Source organism: Grus americana, chromosome 3 (assembly GCF_028858705.1).
Source record: "Grus americana isolate bGruAme1 chromosome 3, bGruAme1.mat, whole genome shotgun sequence".
NCBI lineage: Eukaryota > Metazoa > Chordata > Aves > Gruiformes > Gruidae > Grus > Grus americana.
Window position 1 is genome coordinate 11,134,758 of NC_072854.1, and position 19,351 is coordinate 11,154,108.

Sequence of the window (19,351 nt, forward strand, 5' to 3'; positions counted from 1 at the left end):
AGTCCCCACTGGGTGTGAAATAAAGCCAAGACAGACAAACCCATTCCCTCACCAACCCCTTCTCTGTGCTGAGTTTACTACAACCATGACTTTTTATGCTGTTCTAATTAAATAAGCTTATTTACTATCTTCTTTGTAGTAATGGTCCCTAGCCCTGGTGAGTCCCGCTGAGTTTGTGGCAGGTGTGAGACATGGCCACGCTGAGACACGCTTCTGAATTAGGGGTTCGTTCCTTCCCTTCATTGCTATTCACTGCTTATTTCTCAGAAGTTGTCCCTCTAGATTGGCCAAGATAAAATACAGTTTGTAGCTTTAAAAGAAGCCCTATGACTTTGAAAAAAAAAAAAAAAAAAAAGACTTTCTGAGAGCATCACCTGCACTTATGCATCAGATGGGTGGAGAAATTCTCCATCCAGTAAAGCAGAGGTCTGTGGTTTGAGGCACTCTGCTTAGCATTCTGCTAGCGGTGATAAACTGTTATTTCTCTGAGGATCAGCGCTAGATGAGAACGCATCACGCGCTGCATTACATAGGCAATTCTTGCAATCATCACAGGGATGTTGCTCGATAATGACATACTTGTAACGGCGTCTGAGAACAGAAGTACATTCCTAAAAACTCTTCTGTCTAGACTGGAGAATTTTGCAAAAATGTATCACTCGTGAACACCCCTGTCTATCCCGATCCTCGACCAACCATCTGCTCTCCAATTAATGCTACTGATGCCGATGCTCGCAGCTCCGCTGCTCTGAACACACACACACACACACACACACATTCGCGTTTAATTTACCGCGTTCGTTCTTCCACAGAAAAGATTCATTCCGTGCATTAACTCCTTCCTCCACGCACGGAATAGCCCCCCACGCGGCGATCGGCAGCGCCCGCAGTCCCACGCCCCCCACACGCACCGCGCAACCTCAAACCCTTTGCAACGAGACTCCCGTGAGCACAGACGTGTCCGCCCCCCCCCGTACCCCCCCCCCCCCCCCCAATCCACCGCCGCGACCAGCCGGTCCCCCCGCCCGGCACGGCTCCGCAGCCGCACTGGTGCCCGCTCCTGCCTGCCGCAGCGAGCGCGGCTCCGGCACCAACTTTCCGTGCGCGGCGGAACGGAGCGGAGCATCCCCCCCCCCCGGGGGGAGCAGCGGCGGCGACCCCGGGGGCGGCCATGCTGGGGCCGGCGGTGCGGCTGGCGCTGGGCGCGGGGGAGCTGGTGCCGCCGGCCCCGGGGCTGCCGGCGCGGCTGCTGGCTCTGCTCTGGCCGGCGCTGGTGCTGGCGGCGGCGGCGCTGCTGGTCCTGCGGGGGCTGCGACGCGGCCGGGCCGGGCCGGTGCCCCGCCGCCACCGCCGCCGCGCCGCCGGGGAGGCGCGGGAGGAGGAGGAGGAAGAGGAGGAAGAAGAGGATGGCCCCGCGGGGGCCGGCGACCGGGCAGCCGGGGCGCTGCCGGCGTGGCAGCCGGAGGAACAAAGGCGCACGGCGGAGGTAAGGGCGGCGGGGTGTGTGTGTGTGTGTTCCGGTCCCTGCCCGCCCCCGGCACGGGGGTCTCCCCGGACGAGCATCCTTGCCCCCCTCCTCCCCGGCATCTTTTCCTCCTGCCTGCCTTGCTCTCTGCAGCCCCGCCGGGCTGCACCCGCTGCTCCCAGCCCAGCGGCCACACGGGCAGCCCAGTCCCATGTCGCACGCCCGGGCAGCCTGTCCTGCCTGGAGATGCTGCGTCCCAAACCTCTCTTTGGGTGGTTCAGGGGCTAGGGGGCTCAGCGTTCCTCTCAGAGCCCTGTGGTGGCATCAAGCTTAGAGAGCAAGGCTGGCCTTACGGAGCACCTGGCCTGGGCTCGCTGGTGTCAGCCTTTCTTCCGCCACTTTGTCTAACACCGTAACTCTATGTGGGCTTTATCTTGTTTGCAGGGAATTAAGAAAGCTCCAGTTAATGTCCATCATATTAAGGAGGACGCAAATACAGCGTTTCTGTTACGGTGTTAATACAATGTGCTAAAAATGTGTATTTACTCCGAATCAAATCTTTGTTACTATTGCATTAATATGTGATAGTAGCTGTGAGCTGATGACCATGGCCACCTTGTTGCATATATGGTGTGAGTTTGAGATGATGCACTGCGATGAAGTTTCCATATGACATGGTCATGGTTGTGTCACTTTGACTTGCTGTAAGCTGTGTGTAGCAGAAAATCTCAGCATAAATTACAGAAAACAATTTCACCAAGGTATTGCAATACAGAAAGTAAAGCTCTCGGGAGAACATACCTAACATAAGTATGTACTTAAAATTAATACCTCCAACATTTCTGAACATTTTAATTGTTACTAGTATCTCCTAGGTCTCACTTCTGAGAAAGACAAACAAAATTAATTTGCAGGTGGGGTTTTTTGGGGTGGGTTTAAGTGGTTTTGTTCTTCATGAATAAAATTGTGTCAGGCTTTCCATCGTAAAACTAGCTTTCAAGGTTTTATTATTTTTCATGGAAGTTTTAACTTTTAGTTGTATTATATTTTCATAGGCTGTTCCATTTTAGGGTATTTTGTCTTTCATCAGTGAGAGCAGAATCTTGGCCTGACAGCATAGGTATCCCTCAATTAGTAAAGAACAATTAAATCAAAAAGCAATCCAAACAGAACTGCCTGTGCCAAGGGATGAAGAGGGATTTCAATAACAATTTTATTATAGCTTTATAATCATCAATACTAGATAACTTGACTTGGCTGCAGAACGAATTAAAATTTTGCAGAACCACCAATTATTGGAGGTAGCGTAGGACAGAAAGGGGTGGACACCCATGTTGTCAGAGACAGGCCTGGTTCTGTAATGGTGGTGGGGTTATTAGTTCAAGCTGAAGACATTGATTTTGATTACATATTTTCTGGTCAGAGATGCTGTACCTCACAGGCCTGAATAACAGAAACCAAAGACGAGGAGGAAGAGATAAACTGAAGGGATAAATTTGTTTACAGTCATCTGCAGTTTCTATCATTAATCTCATCTTTTTCTGCACTAAGCGATGGCTGCTCTTTAGGGGCTGGATTTTAGCAGTTACATTTACACAGAGTAGCATCATCCTCTATATGAGACCCATTGATTATTCTCCTATTTGCAGAGGAGGCAAAATATGGACCTAACGAGGTGGAGGATGAGAAGAGGATGATCAAGAAAAAAAACTTAAAAGATCCTAAAGAAAGATAACCTGGGGAAAACATCTTACATGCTGAAATGAAAAAATCAGGCTTGTCCTCCCGTAACAGTACCCTGCCCTTTCTCTTCGCTATTTGTCTCTTTTGTTTTCTTTTCCCTACCCCCCTTCTCCACTGCTCCTTGTCATTTCCCATCATTTTATCTCTGTCTTTGGAACATCATATCCTTGAGGCAAAAACTTTATCTCCTTACGTAAGTGTAAAACGCTGCATGCTGCTTTGGCACTTAGCTGATGCAAGGATGCCAGAACAGCAGAACACCTTTAATATGCCCAAATTTGCATATGAAAATCTCTACCAAGGCAGCATCAGAGATATTATTAATAACAAAGTCTTCCATCCATAGACATGGCCAATGCCATAAGGTGGGGTGCACAGCTATTACAGGATGGGAGCCCCTCTGCTGCCTGCTGAGGTATGAAGCCAAGAGACGAATTGCCTCCAGTGCTCAGGTGTGTTGATACATCCCAGCAGCCAAACATCTGCATATCCTGGAGTGGTGGATAAGTCAAGATCTTAATTAAAAGAAACTAGGCAGTTAATTATTTTTTCAGTTTGGGAATGCGTGTTTGCCGGTGATTCCCAGCCCATGGGTGGGCTGTGAGACTGCCTTCCCGGGGAATCTGCTCTCACCGGGCTGCAGTTCCTCTGATGTAGGACTGATGTCCTTTCCGCTGCATGCCTCTATCCCCCATAGCAACAGGCAGCCAGCGCCTGCCCAGGGTACCTTTGCTGGAGGGTGCAGCGTACCCTCAGCCCTCAGTGGGGCTCCTTCCCAGCCTGCAACTCCCAGGCAGCACCCGGCCCTCCCAGCCACCTCCATCCAAATCCGTCCCAGGTCCAAGTCGCTAAAATGCAACGGTGCATAGCTGTGCTCGTCTCTCCCAGTGCCAGTGCTGCTGGCAGGCAGCTTTCAAGCCTTTGATCTCACTACTTGTTAACTTTGCGTATAGCAGAGTAACAGGATGGAGCGATTACTAGTCTGAGAGCAGGCTATGCACTGTAAGACTCAGTCTGAATTGCTTTCACAGCCCATGTGAAATAAATCTGTTGAACAAACCCTGTTCAAATGGATGCATGGTCTCAACACAATCATACAAGCACATTTTGAATGTGATCTCATTATGCATCACACATAACAAGTTACATTCTGGCTGTTGTCACACACAAAAAAAATCTCTAGAAATGATGCTGGAGGGTGTTTAGTCTTTTTCAGGACAGTCTTTTCCCTAATAGTCTTTTAGGAAATTGGTAACAAGGCTTGCCGGAAGCCAACCAATCTGAACAAGATTGCTGTTGAGTTCGGGGGCTTGTGTTTATTCAAAGTTTTGGGGTTGTTCTGCAAATTGGTCAGTTCAAAAGAATAGCTTTTTTCACAAATGCAGTGATATCGTCTTCCTTAGGCAATTTATAAAAATATGTATTATTTGATACATCCCAAAAGAAAGCTTTCTGCTTTTCAGAAGTGTCTTTATGAACTTGAGATACTTTTTGCCTCTTGCAGGAATTGATTAACAGCACCAGAACTAAAGATCCCCTCAGCTCCAGAGGTGTGCAGCTAGACCTTTTCTCCTACCTTTTCAGGTTATACGGTGTTCTTTATGCCAATGCAACACAGTTGCATAATTATTTTCATACAGCTGTCTTGGATGAGAATTGATTTCGTAAGTATCCTGGAAGGTGTTGGAGTTTGGTAATTGCCTCCTTAAAATGGAGTCTTGATCCTTTGTTGTAATGCTGCTCTAATTAGAATAGCAAATCCCAGGAAACTGATTTCTTCATTCCTCCTTGCAACAGTGGTTTTAATCCACTCACGCTGGGGAAACTCTTCTGTCTTTCCCCAGACATCTCATCAGATGATAGGAGCACCTGAGCTGGGGCAGGTACCCGTCAGCTCCCCGTATTTACGGCTGCTGTATGTGGCCTCTCGTGTATCCTGGGAAGGCTGCCCAGTGGGAGGACATGTGACGTAGGCAGCATCGTCTTAGGGCTGCTTCTCTGATTTTTCTTTTGGAATTGCCTTCTGATATGAATGGCGACAACTGCGATTCTGGCCCCCGCTTCTTGTCATCAGCCTGCATTTGTTACCTGTTAGTGCTCAAGGGGTTCCTACGGGCAACTTCATCCCTGGGAATATGTGCAGAGGAACAGGTCTTCTGTGCTGATGGCCCAGAACCTTGTCCGCAAGGTTCCTGGAACATCCATTTGATGGGAGCACCACCTCTTTCCTCTGCCAGGTGCCTTAAACGAAGGGCAAAATTTCATGTATTCCCAGTATATATTTCCCATATAATTCTGTCTATTCATTGTGTGTGTTTCCCGTGTAGTTTTCCCTTCAAACAGACTCTTCTCTCCCACTGGGAACACATTTGCCTGAAGTGATTTTGTCAGGGAAAACTTTGTATTAATGCATATCCGTAATAGCTATTAATAATATGATTATTAATATTTACAGTATTGATCATGAACCAAGATCCTGCTTTCTTTTCCCTCCCCTTTGCAGGTACGTGTGTGTAGTGTGAGCAGGCATGACCCAAAGAAGTTCCTTTATGTTCTTCTGCCATGCATGAACACCCTCTCGGTTTCCTTTACTAACGAATCCAATATGTTTTTGTGGCTTCCTATTGTCACCTTAGTGGAAATTGCATCTGTGTTATCCTTTCTCTAGCTATTAGGACTGAATGAGTAATTTTTCTTTGAAGCTGGTGCCTTCCTGTCTCTCTGGTGGAGTCCTGCTCTGCCTGAACCCCATCCTTTCTCCTCTGACAAGTGCAAGCTTGTCCTTTCCCATTCATAGAATCATAGAATTATAGAATGGTTTGGGTTGGAAGGGACCTCAAAGATCATCTAGTTCCAAGCCCACTGCCATGGGCAGGGACACCCTCCACCAGACCAGGTTGCCCAAAGCCCCATCCAACCTGGCCTTGAACACTTCTAGGGATGGGGCATCCACGACCTCTCTGGGCAACCTGTTCCAGTGCCTCACCACTCTAACAGTAAAGAATTTCTTCCTAGTAAAGAATTTCTTCACCTGGTTCCCATTGGTTTAGGAAGTAAGTCTCCCAGGCTGAAGTCCATCATTGGCACAGGACCATGTGGGAAAGCCAGACTGGCCAGGATGTCTGCTTGCATTTATGAAAATCTGATTCAGAATTAATGAAACTCAGTGTGCTGCTTTATTTCCCAACAGTTTGTCATGCAGATTGCTCATTGTCTGCTGATGGAGCAATACAAGCTGTTGGCTGGCTGCAGCAATGCTCTGGTTTGCTTGCCCTGTGGCTGAGCTTGTGCTTCTGTGCACAGGGGAGAAGGACCCATCTTCCCAGCACAAACAGTGGACTGCGAGCGGTGTTGCAAATATCCGAATCATAGTGCATCATGTAGGGAGCAAAGATCAGATCTTCCAGAAGATACTGAGGGAAATGAAGACTTTTTGCTCAGTTTTCAGCTTGTTGATCTGCTGAGAAAGCCGAAGAGTGCAGTGATATCTTCTTCAATAGTAACACAGCGTGTTTCAGGGAGGTTCTTTAGTGCCCTGGTTAGAAAGTCCTTTTCTTTTTGTTCTTTTGTCTTTTTATTTTATTTTATTTTTTAATTTAGTGTGTGTTGGTGCAGTATTTGCTGTACCAATGTAGCCTTTTGGCCTATGTCCACCACATTTATTGTGTGGTGTAACCCAAGGTGAAAAAAAAATTTAGTTTTTGCAGTGGAAATGAGCAGTAGGAAACAATTTAATTGAAGTATTTCTTAAATCTGGAAATGGTTTTGTGTTCACAGACCCCCTGCCGGAATGGGGTAGTTTCGCTTCCTTTCATTTCCAGTGTCCAGCCCACTTAATTTGAGTTTTCTGAAAGTGGTAGCCGAAAACAATTTTCTGAATCTTTATTCATGTTCTTAAATGAATTCCTTAATTTCTAATGTAGGAGGCATGTAATAGCTCCCCTTGGGTTTCATACGCTGAGCTTATTTTGTCTTAGAATCCCTCTGCTGGGGAAACCTTTGTGTGCCTTCTAAAGGAACGCAATTTTAAGCACCTTCCCCAAGTGGGACAAAGGGCAGTTAGTGAACCTGAAGCTAATGTTCGCATAATTTTTAATTAATCCTGTAACCAGTTGGTAGCACTGAGATTTGAAAGCAGACTTCCTGACCCGATAGACAGTTACAGAGGCGTTTGGTTTTGTAAAAACGACTCGTCTTATCAAACTACAGAAATGCATGAAGGTAAGTGTGTAGGGGTACGGCTTTATGGCTTCAAATACATGGTTTATATATTAATGATTAAACCCAGTATTTTTTAACATTTGAAGACCTATCACTTTGCCTTCTTTCTTTGTGACTTCATGCAGAACTATATTAACAGTGTAAAATAAATTAAATGGTAGCGCAAACGAATAAAGGTTTCAGAGCAATCATCAGACAAATAACCTTAGGTTACATAAAAAGGAAAAAAAGGCAGGGGGTGGGGGGGAAATCCTGTTCCACTGGGTCAAAAACCAAATGGCCATGAACTAATAATAATCTTTCTATTGTTCCACAGAATTTGAGTAGACATTAATATGCTAAGTCTGATTCCACTAAAAGTCCGGATTCTGTTTCTCTGCATATATTTAATGTATTTGGAATTGCGCTGATGACTATATACAGTCACTTAATATGGCGGGTTTAGATGTGTTCTCCCTGTACAAAACTACATTTTCATTAAGAAAAAAATTACCCTGACAAAATTAATTTCTCTTTAATGAGTCCATTAGGTTAAGTGCAATAAAATAATGAAAATTCCTTCTTCTTTTTCAGAATGGCCAAACAGCATGATAAAGAGGCATGACTGATCCCATATCCTAAAGGCTTCAAAAGGGAAGAACAGGGTAGGGTGGGGTTCCTCAGCCATACAGCCAGCTTACTGCCTGAAAAAGGGTTGGATAAAGGCAGGATTTAGTACAAAAGGTCAGGCTAGAATAATACCTTTCCACCGAAAGGAAGTTGAACTCAGTAAAAATACTTGGTGATGAAAGGAAGGGAGTTGCTGCTGTTACTGAAGGATGGTGGAGAAGCAACAGATACTTCAGGTTTGAAAGAAGAGCATCACCGGAGTGGTGGGCTATTTGGTGATCATCAGTCAGTGGTCAGGTTTGGTATTTTTCTTGCACTCAGCTGCTCATTAGGAAGGATGCAGCAAGGTTCAGGAGTCCCAGGTGGGTATTTAGGGCTGAATAGCCGGTCAGTCAGTGTGAAGACCCCTGGGATGTAGTAAATGACTGTCAACAGTATATTTTTAACCTCTTAGTCAGTAATGGAGAGAGACAAGGATGTTTACCTAGCATATGAAATATCATTTAAGTAGGAAAAGTTGTGCTCGCCTGGTAAAAATATACAGCAGTCAGATTAGCAAAGCATTAAAACAAAGTGCTGCAATTTTTCCAGCTTCTTGCTTGCTGTCATTTATATGGAGAGAAGGTCCAGGAACGTGATCCTGCCCCAGCTGAGACAAGTCTGTCAGAGCCAATATAGTTTGCATCTTCCCTAATTCTCTGTTGCACTCAACATTTTCCCTCTGGAGTTTTCCCTGCCTCTGTCAGGGCTCTGTACAGCTTCGGGCTGTGCTCGCTTATGGCAGCCTGGGGGAGGAAGACAGTTGCATGTCCTTAATCTTGACACCTCCTCGTCTTTCTGCATGTAGTTCCTCATGCTCGCAGAAGCATCTTGATGTAAAGAGAGGCTAATAGGAGGCAGGATGTCTCTCATCCTCTGTGTGTGTCTGAAAGAAGGCAAAAAAGCATCCTCCTCCTCGCTTCACAAGTCGGTGCTGCCGTTTCTGTTGCTGATGGTGGCAGTCTTGCTGAAAGTGGCTTAATTTGGGACATCCATTTACAAAGCCCTTAGAAAATGCTGGAGATCTCATTATGAGAACTGGGACATCACCAGGCTTTGTTGAGATTGGAAAGGAATATTGTGCTTACATGTTCTGTGGCTTCCCCCAGTTATCCCTTCGTGTATTTATGCTATAAAATTCAGTTTTCCTGAAGTCCTGTGTCATACAGTGGAAAACCACCACCCCCCTCCAACATTTTATATTGCATAGGAATTGTTGTTCACTAAGACATGATCTATTTGTATTTTCACACATTTAATTCAACAGAAGCATATGCTGAGAAATAAAGAATCACGTAAGCTCAAGATCTTCCCTAAGTGGTTCAAATTTTCACCAAAATTCCCCTGATACTGTGTTTTATGTCTCCCATCCTATGTGAGAGGCTGCTTCCCTCCCTGCTGCAGGCACAGTGGGATTTTTGCCTTGAGCAGAGAAGGACATGGAAAATGGTCTGGTTTGTGGTGGGGTTTATAGAGCGCCTCTAGTCAATGAACCTGAGAGTTCCAGAAGAGAGATGACTGCCTGTGGGAAAAAATAAAGATGCCCTGGCTAACTATTATAAAACATTGCTGGGTGTTAACACAGAAGTCATTATTTTGCTAGTCAATGTTCAGAAGAATATAACTGTAAAGGTAGCAAATGACAGCTAAGGGAGATGAAAGAGATGTGGACCACTTGGTTTAAGCTTTTCATTTTAAGCTGGTGGAATTACTGAAGTGTAATGTGGCAGGTATTTTGGTTCCTGTAACTGTGGTATTTTACTGGAAGACCCAGAATCGGTGTTGCCTGTGTATTCAGAGAGTGGTATGTTGCAAAGTCCGCAATTTTAGGGCTCCTCCTCCAAATAATAATGGGGTCAGTTGAACGCCAGCCTGCTGGGTCCATGCTTCACCCTTGTACACCAGGAGTTTGTAACTGCTCTGGGTTTCCAAGCAAGCATCTCCAAGGACGAAGCATGTGCCAGTGTGCAGGTGCCTGTCACGCTGTCTTCGACATGCACGTCAAATCAGACCTTTCCGACACTTGGGAAATATATCTCTAGAATGTCTTCAAAATACCAGAGAACTAAGCATTAACAGGCTGAAGGACTGCAACCCGCTGGGTTTGCTGGGGACAGGCATGGGGGCAATCACCCACAGGATTTTATTTGCTGATAACTAATCATTGCAAATGTCAGCAGAGATTATTTTTTTTGGTGTCTAAGAAATAACTCTGGTTCATCTCTCAGAAGAAGCTGCTTCAAGTCCTGACAGCGTTTCGGAGTGTCTTTGGGATAACACACAAAAACTTGTTGCTCTGTGGAGAAGAGTTTCCTTATGTCCCCGTGTCACGGTGTGAGAGCTGTAATCTCGCCCGTCACAAGGTAGCTCTGAGCCTTTGCCTCTCACATCTGGGGTGGTGTCCCCATCACCTAAAGGGATGTAGCCACCCAGTAAGCCCTTTTTTAAAAAAAAAAATCAGGTTTTAGCTTTCCTGATTTACCGTACAGTGTTTTGCAGAGCATGCTGATTTCTCTCTCTTTTTCCTTAATTGCACGCGTTATTCTTCAGCTCTGCAAGAGCACGCAGGGCAGAGCGGGTACCGCTCCTCTGCTGCCCAGTCAGCAGGTTTCATCTGCCAGTGTGCGCGTGGTTAAACTCTGCCACAGCGTCTTGGGGACAGAGAGGACTTGTGAGGGTGGGGAGGAGGAGGAGACGGTGGAAAGCATCAGCAGTTTTCCCTTCCCCAAGAGGACCGCGGGTATCTGAAGCCCCTTCATCACCAGGTTGTGAGAGGGTGCCCGCTGTCTCCTGACGCCAAGGGGACAGCTCTGGGCTGCAGCCAGGGTTTTGCTCGCTGCAGGGCTGCCTTCGCCTGCCAGCCTCCCTGTCGCCCCTTGCCCCAGGCAGAGGTGGAGGAGGGATCAGGGACTACCGTAACAGCCTGGGTCAGGCTGTGAGCTTTGGGTTCAGCTTGGCAGCCCAACAGGTCTGAGGGGACTGAAGGAAACCTGGGCAGCATTGAACGGGGGTTGCGTTGCCCAGGGAGGGGAAGCCAGGCAAAGGAGAGGGGTGCCACACATTTAACATGTGCTCCTGTGCGTGTCAGGGGGAAACAGAGGCATCTGTAGAAGTGGGGGGTCTGCCTTCTCTTGGTGCTGCTGCCTCTGTGTAGCATGCAGGGTCCTTGCTGGCACAGCCCTCGCTGTCTCAGCTGCATATTTACACCCTCCCACCCCTGTAGCTGGAGGTTGGCCATTGCCAGTGAATTCTGAGACAGCTGAGACATTAATCAAACTGTAATGGGAAAAGTGCTTAAACTTTTGTGGTTTACAGGATCTAGGTAGGATGAAAGCTATTCTTTTGGTTGGTCAGATAGACTTGAGGGGGAACATAAGGTCTACCCCAACCAGTAAAGAATTAAAATAAGCCTTCTACTGTCTATGCTGTTTTTGTAAGACAGGTTCACCCTATTTGAAAAACAACTTTGATCCTAGACAAATCTTAGGATAAACCACAAATATGTCTGCTTTGGAATAAATCTATGTGGAGTTTCTGGATTTACATTCATAAAGGCTTAGCTAACACTAATTAATTTGGAATAAATTAACTCCAATTGCAACAAGGCCACAAATCCTAGCCCAGATTTGTACTGGACATTATTTAGCTGCATCTTTCAGCCTATCATATGTATTTTAGGAAGGTGTTGAAATAATTGTATTCATATGTATATTTACACATACACATGCATGCACATACATATTCCATAATGCATTTTTTTTGTCCATCTTCTAGGTTCCAGTGAATGGCCAGCTTATAACATCAGTCAACATCAGACAGAAAAAGCTCCTTAAGGTACCAGCAAGAGTTTTAGAGTTTATATATTGTCTTTCAAGAGACACTTGTTTTAAGAATGTCCCTTATTTGGTAGTCCTTTTTAAAGATCATTTGTTGTTCCTGTTGTTGGAGCACTTAAGAGATGACTTAGGAACATAAGACCAAGTAACTCTCTGGCACAGTCACACTGCGGTGCTTGTCACTGCCACCACAAGTGGGACGGTCTCGTGGTCCGAGCCCAGAAGTGGGAGCTGGGATCTCCTGTATTTCAGTTCCAGGTCTGACATGCGACATTTCCTTGGGTCTGGGCAAGGGTTTTATCTTGGGCACTGAGCACCTGTACTGGTGTGGAGGAAAGTGTCCATGCTTTACAGCTGCTTCCAAATGAGGAGCAGCCCCGTAGCCTGGGCAGGGAAGCGTGTTCCTGGCAGGAGTATCCCGCCTTGGAAAAGTCAAGTACCACTGCGTTAAAACTAGAACATTCAAAATCGAAGGCTTAAGGTTAGCTCTACTGTTTCATCAAGCCATATGGAAATGGCCTCAGCCACTGCTGTGCCCTTTCACATTATTGTAAACTAGAGATACCTTCATTAAAAATAGGCTATTCCATGGTTTTGGGGTTTTTTTGTTGTTGTGGTTTGTTTTTTGGCAGGGTTTTTTTTTTGCTTAAGCATGGGCAGGGTCCTAACTCTTCATTTCAGCATTGCTGATTGTAAAGGGAGTAAATAATTTTAGGTTTTCCTCCTTTTTAGGAATAAAATTAGGAATGATGAATGCCAATCTTACTATAAGAGCAGGTACCTGAAGTAAAATATGAGCTTTCTAACCTAACAAATTTTGTAGGCCAAAAGCTGTAACATTCATTGATTTGGAGTTTGCAATAAAATCTTCTCAGGAGGACTTCAGCTCCCATTTAAAGACTCCAGTGACCTACTACTCTCTCTGAGTGCCACCATGTGGTCTCCATTTCAAACCTATTGCCCTGACTCTTTTTTAATTCATGCTGAAATGTAACAAACACCTATTTTATCTTTCTGCCCTGTATCTCCTGTATACTGTAGCCTAAGAGGAAGAGGAAAGCCCAGTCCTCAGACAAGGAGGTGTCAAAAGATCTGCTTTCTGTGGAAAAAGACAAACTGCAAGAGGAGGAAGGTAACAAAAGATCTAGTTCTTCTGTTATCTGATTTATATTACCGAATAATAACACGGGATGAAATATTTCAAAAGGAAGGTCTTTTCTACTAGAGTTCTGCGTTATTGGGAAAAACTGCCAGTTTGAGAGCTATTTCTATCATCTGCTCCTTACTGCGTGTAACTACACGGACAGGGACCGTGTGCTTTCCTGCCACACTTCTCAGGTCCTTACCGCATTCCCAGGGATGGCAAATCTGCGGATGAGGAAGCATCTCTGAAGTGGCCAGAGGTCCACTGGGTAGCAGGGTCCTGTCTTCTTGATCTTACTTGAATCCTGTGGCCTCTGCCATGCTGATAACACAGCTGAAGCTGCGGTCTTCCCAGGCAGCATTTTGTTGTGCCCATGATTGAGGCTGGTAAAGGCGCTGGGGGAATATACAGCCAATTTCTCGCACGCCCATGAACACAGCCAAGATCTTTGGTTACAAGGAAATCTGCAGAGAAATCTGGCAGAGGCTAGCAAGGCTCAGGCAGCTAGAATTTCACTGGAAAATACATTGCATCCCATGAGCCCCTCTCCGCCTCCCCCCACCAAGGGTCATACTGAAAACAGCAACATCCAAGCTTTTCCAGGCTTAAAAGATTATAATGTGATTAGTGTGGTGGCGAGAGCAAGAGAAGCCCTCGCTGCTGTCGGACCGGAGTCCTCTCTGTGGAGCCTTGGGTCAGGAGCAGAGAGCCTGCAAAGCTGCTGGAGGACAAGGGGAAATGGCAGAGGCTTTCTTCAAACGGATGTTTAGTTTCTGGAACAGATGAGGAAGCTGAACTGTTTCATGCATTATTCAGGGATGCTTTGGAGAAAGAAAGCGTCTTGGTGAAATCCAGGGACTGTGTTTTTTCCTTTACTAACTATTTGTGCCAGTCCCTCCCCTGACTTCTTGGGTCATGGAGAGCATGGGTGGAGGCAGAACGTGGCCCTGTAGATGTGAATGAAGGCGTGTGGAAATCAGCTGGCTGGCAGGGAGCCTGCACATCGCAGAACAGGTCTTAGGGTACGTTCGGGGCTAGAGAAAGGCAGTAAATTGAAGCCTTGTTTGACAGTTAAGATTTTCATTTACTTCGCTGTCAGACGTACAAGGCAGTTGATGCTCTGTTGTGACATCTCCCCCGAGGGAGAGGGGTGTCACGTCAGGCTGACACAAAGGACAGAAGAATCTGTGCAGTTACATGAGTCAGGACACAAGACAGACAGGTTTGTGATGGGGATTTCTTATGTAACGCGTTTCTGCAGAGACAGCAAAGGCTGCACACAGGGGAGATGTACCTCGGTGCTAAGCAATAAAGGCAGCAAAGGAAGTTTTTTGTTAGTTTCAAATGAACTTTGCTCTGTGTTGTAGGAGTTTGGCAGACCAAGATCAGCAGCCGAGAAAAGAGACATTTAAGGAAGGAAAGGCTGAAACAAAAAGGTAAATGTCCAGGCTCAGTTACACACTCGATCTTGCTGGGCTTGTCACCCCTTCTCACTTCCCACAGTCTTTCTGTTTGCTCTATTCATCATTTGGCAGCAAAATCTTTACGCTCACTTAGGCTGTTTACATAGGAAAAGACAGCTCTGGGAGCTCTTACTTGGGAGCTTGCCTTTTACTCCAGGCTTTCATTAAAACACGTAGCATTACCCATAGGACTCTGAAAGCAAATGTCTGTTAGATCTGAGATCTGCTAAAGGCTAGGTCTAATGTGGATTAGTTACTTTTATGGGACTTGACAGAAGTTTTCTGATAATGGCTGTATAAAAAACTGTTTAATTTGCTCAGTTCCAAACAGGTTCTTTAATCCAGGCCTGCCCAGAGTAAACAACTATAAAAGGGGGATATACTCTTATCCTAATGAGATAAAATAAATGCTTTGTGCTTAATCCACATATTTTCCTCTGGGGATTTCAAAGTGTCTGCCATGCACTTATGCCTATATACATTACTACTAATTATGTTGTTATAACTGCTGTATGAAAGCCAGTCATGGAATTAAGGCATTTGGAAATGTTTTAATTATGTGTTATAAAATGATCAATATAATAGAGCAACCTGTAAGTTTAATATATTAGAGTAATTTAGAAGCTAAGATAGAAGTCTGGAATTGGGAGACATAGCTGGAAAAATGTGTTTGTGCACTGTCTGCAATAAGACTATCTTAAAGTGCTCTCAGATGCTCCACTAAAATTGAAGGCCAAGTGAACAGCGAATTTTAATCCAAAAATGTGCAGACATTTTGAGACCATTTTCTCATTTGGATTATACAGAGTTACATATCGAGAGTTTGGATTTTTAACGCTTGGATTATCAAGACTTAAATATCTGCATGACAGTCTCTAAGGACTTAAAGTGCTGAGGTCGTTTCTTGCTCTCCAGCAAAGTAGATGGGTCCACATTTGGCTTTCTTCATGTAAGTTGGGCTGTTGGCATTGGTGGTGCCAGCTGCGTGTGCAGAAGGTTAACCACGCATGGTTTAACACTAAGCCCATGCAGGTGTTAAGTGTTTTGGTGACCCAGGGCAAGGGAGCTCAGTGGACCAAGTCGCAGTTGAGGCACCACAAGTCCTTGGTGCAATCCTGGAGCCTGGGCTGTGCAGCAGGCTGAACCAGGTGATTGTGGTGGTCCTGTTTAGTATGGACATTTACAGACCAGTGAAGTGTGATCTTCCAGAAAGGAGCCCTAACCCTGCCGAGTGCTGATTGCTGTTTCCTAGCAGGGAAGAAGCAGCAGCAGCATTTAGGTGTGTGAAGGCAGGGTTGATGTCAGCAGTGGTCCCCACCCCACCAGAGCCCCAGGAAAATGCTTTGCTGTTCTGAAGGGTGGATTCATAAAGTGCTTTAGGAGTCCTTTGGAACAAAAGATGTTGGAGGTAACTGTCATTATTTATAATATCCATATTCCTAGTGCTGATTTCTCTAGCAGCCTTGAACTACCAACATGCAAAAGATTTGCTTTCTTTTTCCTCAGAGGTCCTGCTGTTCTCTTTCCTTCCCTTTACTGCTCTGGGTCCCCAGCTGGACTCTGGAGGCCTTGAGCCACCCTTGCAGTCAGGGAGGGATGCCCAAGGCCTCTGCAGTGCAGCGTCATCTCCTGTGGGACTCATTTCTAGACTGTGTTATCCTTCCTTCTCACACGGCCTTCACATTTGCTGCTTCAGTGTCCCACTCCAGAGGCTCTGCTTTACTGCCATTGTATCTGTAAATAATTTCACTTGGAATATAGCCATTACATCTGACGGGTTTAGATCAGGCTTTGCTCTGTTGTTTCGCTTGTACAAACTCTTCATTGTAATTAAAAATCATGATGACCCTGTGATGTTTATTCCTGAGAAGACCGCAGCAGAGCATCCCAGGGTAGCTCAGCGGTCGAACCAGCCTTTGACTGGGATGAGAAGCGAGCAGTGTGGCAACTCACAGAGGACACCAGTGGCGGTGGAAAAGGTGCCAAGGCAGAGTGTAGGACCGAGCTGAAGGCCTCAGGAGCCATACAGGAAGAATTGGTGCCTTCCCAGTCAGAAGAGGATGTTTTCTCCAATGTAGGTGAGTGTCAACGTTCAAGCATTGCAGAGGGAAAGCTTCATGAATTACTGTGTCCAGCAGAGTACAGCCCCACCGACGTTCATCCTGCACACACACAGTGTTGTTCACCCGCTTTGAACCCTGCTAGCTGTTGTTTATTTCCCAGCAGTGTGAAAAGAGGAGTCTTTATGGCAGGAATTTCTTCTGTGTTGCAAACTACCTGTTGGGTGCAAGTTGTTTTCTACCCACAGGTGTTTAGTGTTTGGTTCCTTTGCAACCAAAGCCTTTCCTTCCGAGGATGCTCACACACGGTCAGAGTTAGGCTTCAGGGTGTATCTGTGTGTTTCAAAGCAGTATGAGGCAGGGTATGCCTAAATCAGTTGGGCGTTTGACAGCTAGAAGTAGTCTGTTTGTGTCAGTGCCGTGCTGTACCTGCACAGTTTGCCCAGCTTCCCAGCTGATTCAGCCCTTGTTGATGTCCAAATAAACTCATTTAGAGCTACTTTGGGTCTCCGTTGTGCTGTTGGGACATTCTCTGTTTAACATAAGCTGCAAGTGGGAAACTGCATCGCTAAAACCTCTGGCGCCTTTAAAGCAGCAAAGGAATGGACTGCCAGGTCATTAAGGCTAAAGATTAGGACATGCTGATATCAGCTCTCTCACTGGTATTTGATGGTTTTTCATTTCCATTATGGTTTAGTTTTTATAGCAAAGTTATGTCTTGCATTGTGTTTCTACTGAGGGTGATACTTTAGATTCTAGAACTATACCAATAATTAATAACTAGGTGGCAATTGGACCTTTATATTTTTCTTTATATCTCTGTTCCCAACTTCTTGGTGGGGCGGGAGAGTTATGAGTTAAAAGTTAAAGTGATTAATACTGCTTTTTGGTTAATTTTCAAAAGCATTTGATTTTCATCGTAATCTCACTGGTTAATCGAGCTTAATGGCTGGTTGATTGGTATATAAGGCCATATGATGCCTCACCTTCAGTAGCAGTAATCCAGTACTCCAGTGATTCAGAAAACGGTTTTAGGTTGCCCTTACATGAGTTGCTTTCTCTGCTAGAGTTCTTTTTTTCGGAAAGTACGGGGTTGATGGCGGGAGGACATTAGTACCATTTTTTACTCTGCTGCTTTCAAAAGGCCAAATTCCAAGCTGATACATGATACTTCTGCCAGTTGTGCATAAAGGGGACATCAGTTCAGATGAGTGAGAAATTGGTTAAGCCCAGAGAAGTGCCATGCTGGTGTGATGTGCACTTTGAAGGGCGGAGAAGGTGTACGTGGCAACTGGGCTGGAACTACTCTGTCCATAGAAGATAATTTCTCCTTGTTTGATTCTTCTCCAGCAACAGCAGTGGCTGCAGGCTTGGGATGGAGAGAACATGGAAGAGCTGCAATGAGATTGAGTGTGTCAGGTAGAAACTGCAGTCACCAGCTATGAATGTGACATCACATTTTGGGTTTGTTTGCTTTTTAAATGCAGGAACATGGGATATTGCAGAAGTAAAATCCTGTCCTGTGACCTTTGGGACATTATCAGAGCTGTCCAGGGAGTTAGGTGAGTGGTGTCTCTTTGGACTTCTATCTGAATTCTTCTATCACTTTCTTAGATGCTTGGCTTAAAAGTACTTGCATTGCTTACATATGGGTCTTTTCCCTTGGAGCCACATTTCATTAGTCACTCTCCCTTGTAGAGCCTGCTCACATCTGCAATCCAGCACTACCAGCATTTTAAGGAGTGACATCAGAACATTTTATTGAGCGCTTTCCAAACTTGTGTCTCATCTTGGAATAAATAAAAAAAAATATTGCCTCCCCAGCAAATTCTTTCTCTGTTAGGTTTACTCGCACATAAGGTTTCTGTTGTGTTCTGATGACCAACAAATTCAGAGAATTTCAGACCGAGGGAGTGAGCAAACGCCCAGGTTGGAAGGCCCTGTTAGAGGCTGCCAGCCAGCAGCTTCCTCTCCAGCACGGCAAGGGATTTTCAGCTTCAGCCTCTCCACGCATGGCCTTGAGAAGGATGGAGCATCTTCTGGTTTTGCATTAATGAAATGCCTCGTTTCTGGCTTTCACTTTGCCTCTCTGCAACTGTCCATCCTTCTCACTGTCCAGCTCTGAGCACTCCCGGTTCAAACACTTGCTGCCTACCAGAAACTCAGATTTGTCTGGAGGTCCAACTGGCCAATGAATGCAGTCTGGTCTTGAATCTTTCAGAGATGCTAAAGGCAAGCATAGATACATATAAATAGACATCCATGCCCAAAACAGCATGTGCTGTGTAAGCCAGAACACTGGAATTCGCTTCTAAAGCCAGACATGGTAGTAAATATAATACACGCCATATTTTATCATCTATTTTCCAACACTGCATCAGTTGATTGAAGCAGTTCCTAATGTACAGGTACCTGACAGGGAGAAATACTTGTTAACATCTGCATTTATGCAGCAAAAAATCAAGCAGATCAAGAGCAAAACTGCATAAACAAAGGAGTTATTTAGGTGAAAGGAAGAAAGGAAAAATCAGAGGTATGCAAAAAAAATCTGTTGTGTATGAAAGAAATGAAGAAAACACTGGTCTGTTATGTACAGGCCTCAGAAGGGGGCTAAGGGGAATCATTCAGGGAGGCCTGTGAATCCTACTGGTTGCTTTAGTTGTTGAAAATAATCATCAGAAAAACTTTAACTCTTCTTTTGCCTCCAGCAGCTCTCTCTCATCTGTGCTCTCAGACTAATTAATTTGGTAATTATGGATTTCTGTTAGAAT

General features: G+C 45.4%; 1 protein-coding gene across 2 annotated transcripts in view; it reads left to right on the forward strand.

Annotated features, from left to right (window-relative positions):
- The first annotated feature begins 1,015 nt into the window (after positions 1-1,015).
- Positions 1,016-19,351, forward strand: part of LOC129205256 (protein LYRIC-like) — a 30,753-nt gene continuing 12,417 nt past the window's right edge. For both annotated transcript variants that reach the window (XM_054822496.1, XM_054822497.1), the window contains exons 1-6: positions 1,016-1,486; positions 11,852-11,911; positions 12,955-13,045; positions 14,425-14,493; positions 16,392-16,598; positions 18,068-18,142. In XM_054822496.1, coding sequence (XP_054678471.1) covers positions 1,172-1,486; positions 11,852-11,911; positions 12,955-13,045; positions 14,425-14,493; positions 16,392-16,598; positions 18,068-18,142 — 817 coding nt within the window. In that variant the 5' untranslated portion in view covers positions 1,016-1,171. The remainder of the gene's footprint in view (positions 1,487-11,851; positions 11,912-12,954; positions 13,046-14,424; positions 14,494-16,391; positions 16,599-18,067; positions 18,143-19,351) is intronic.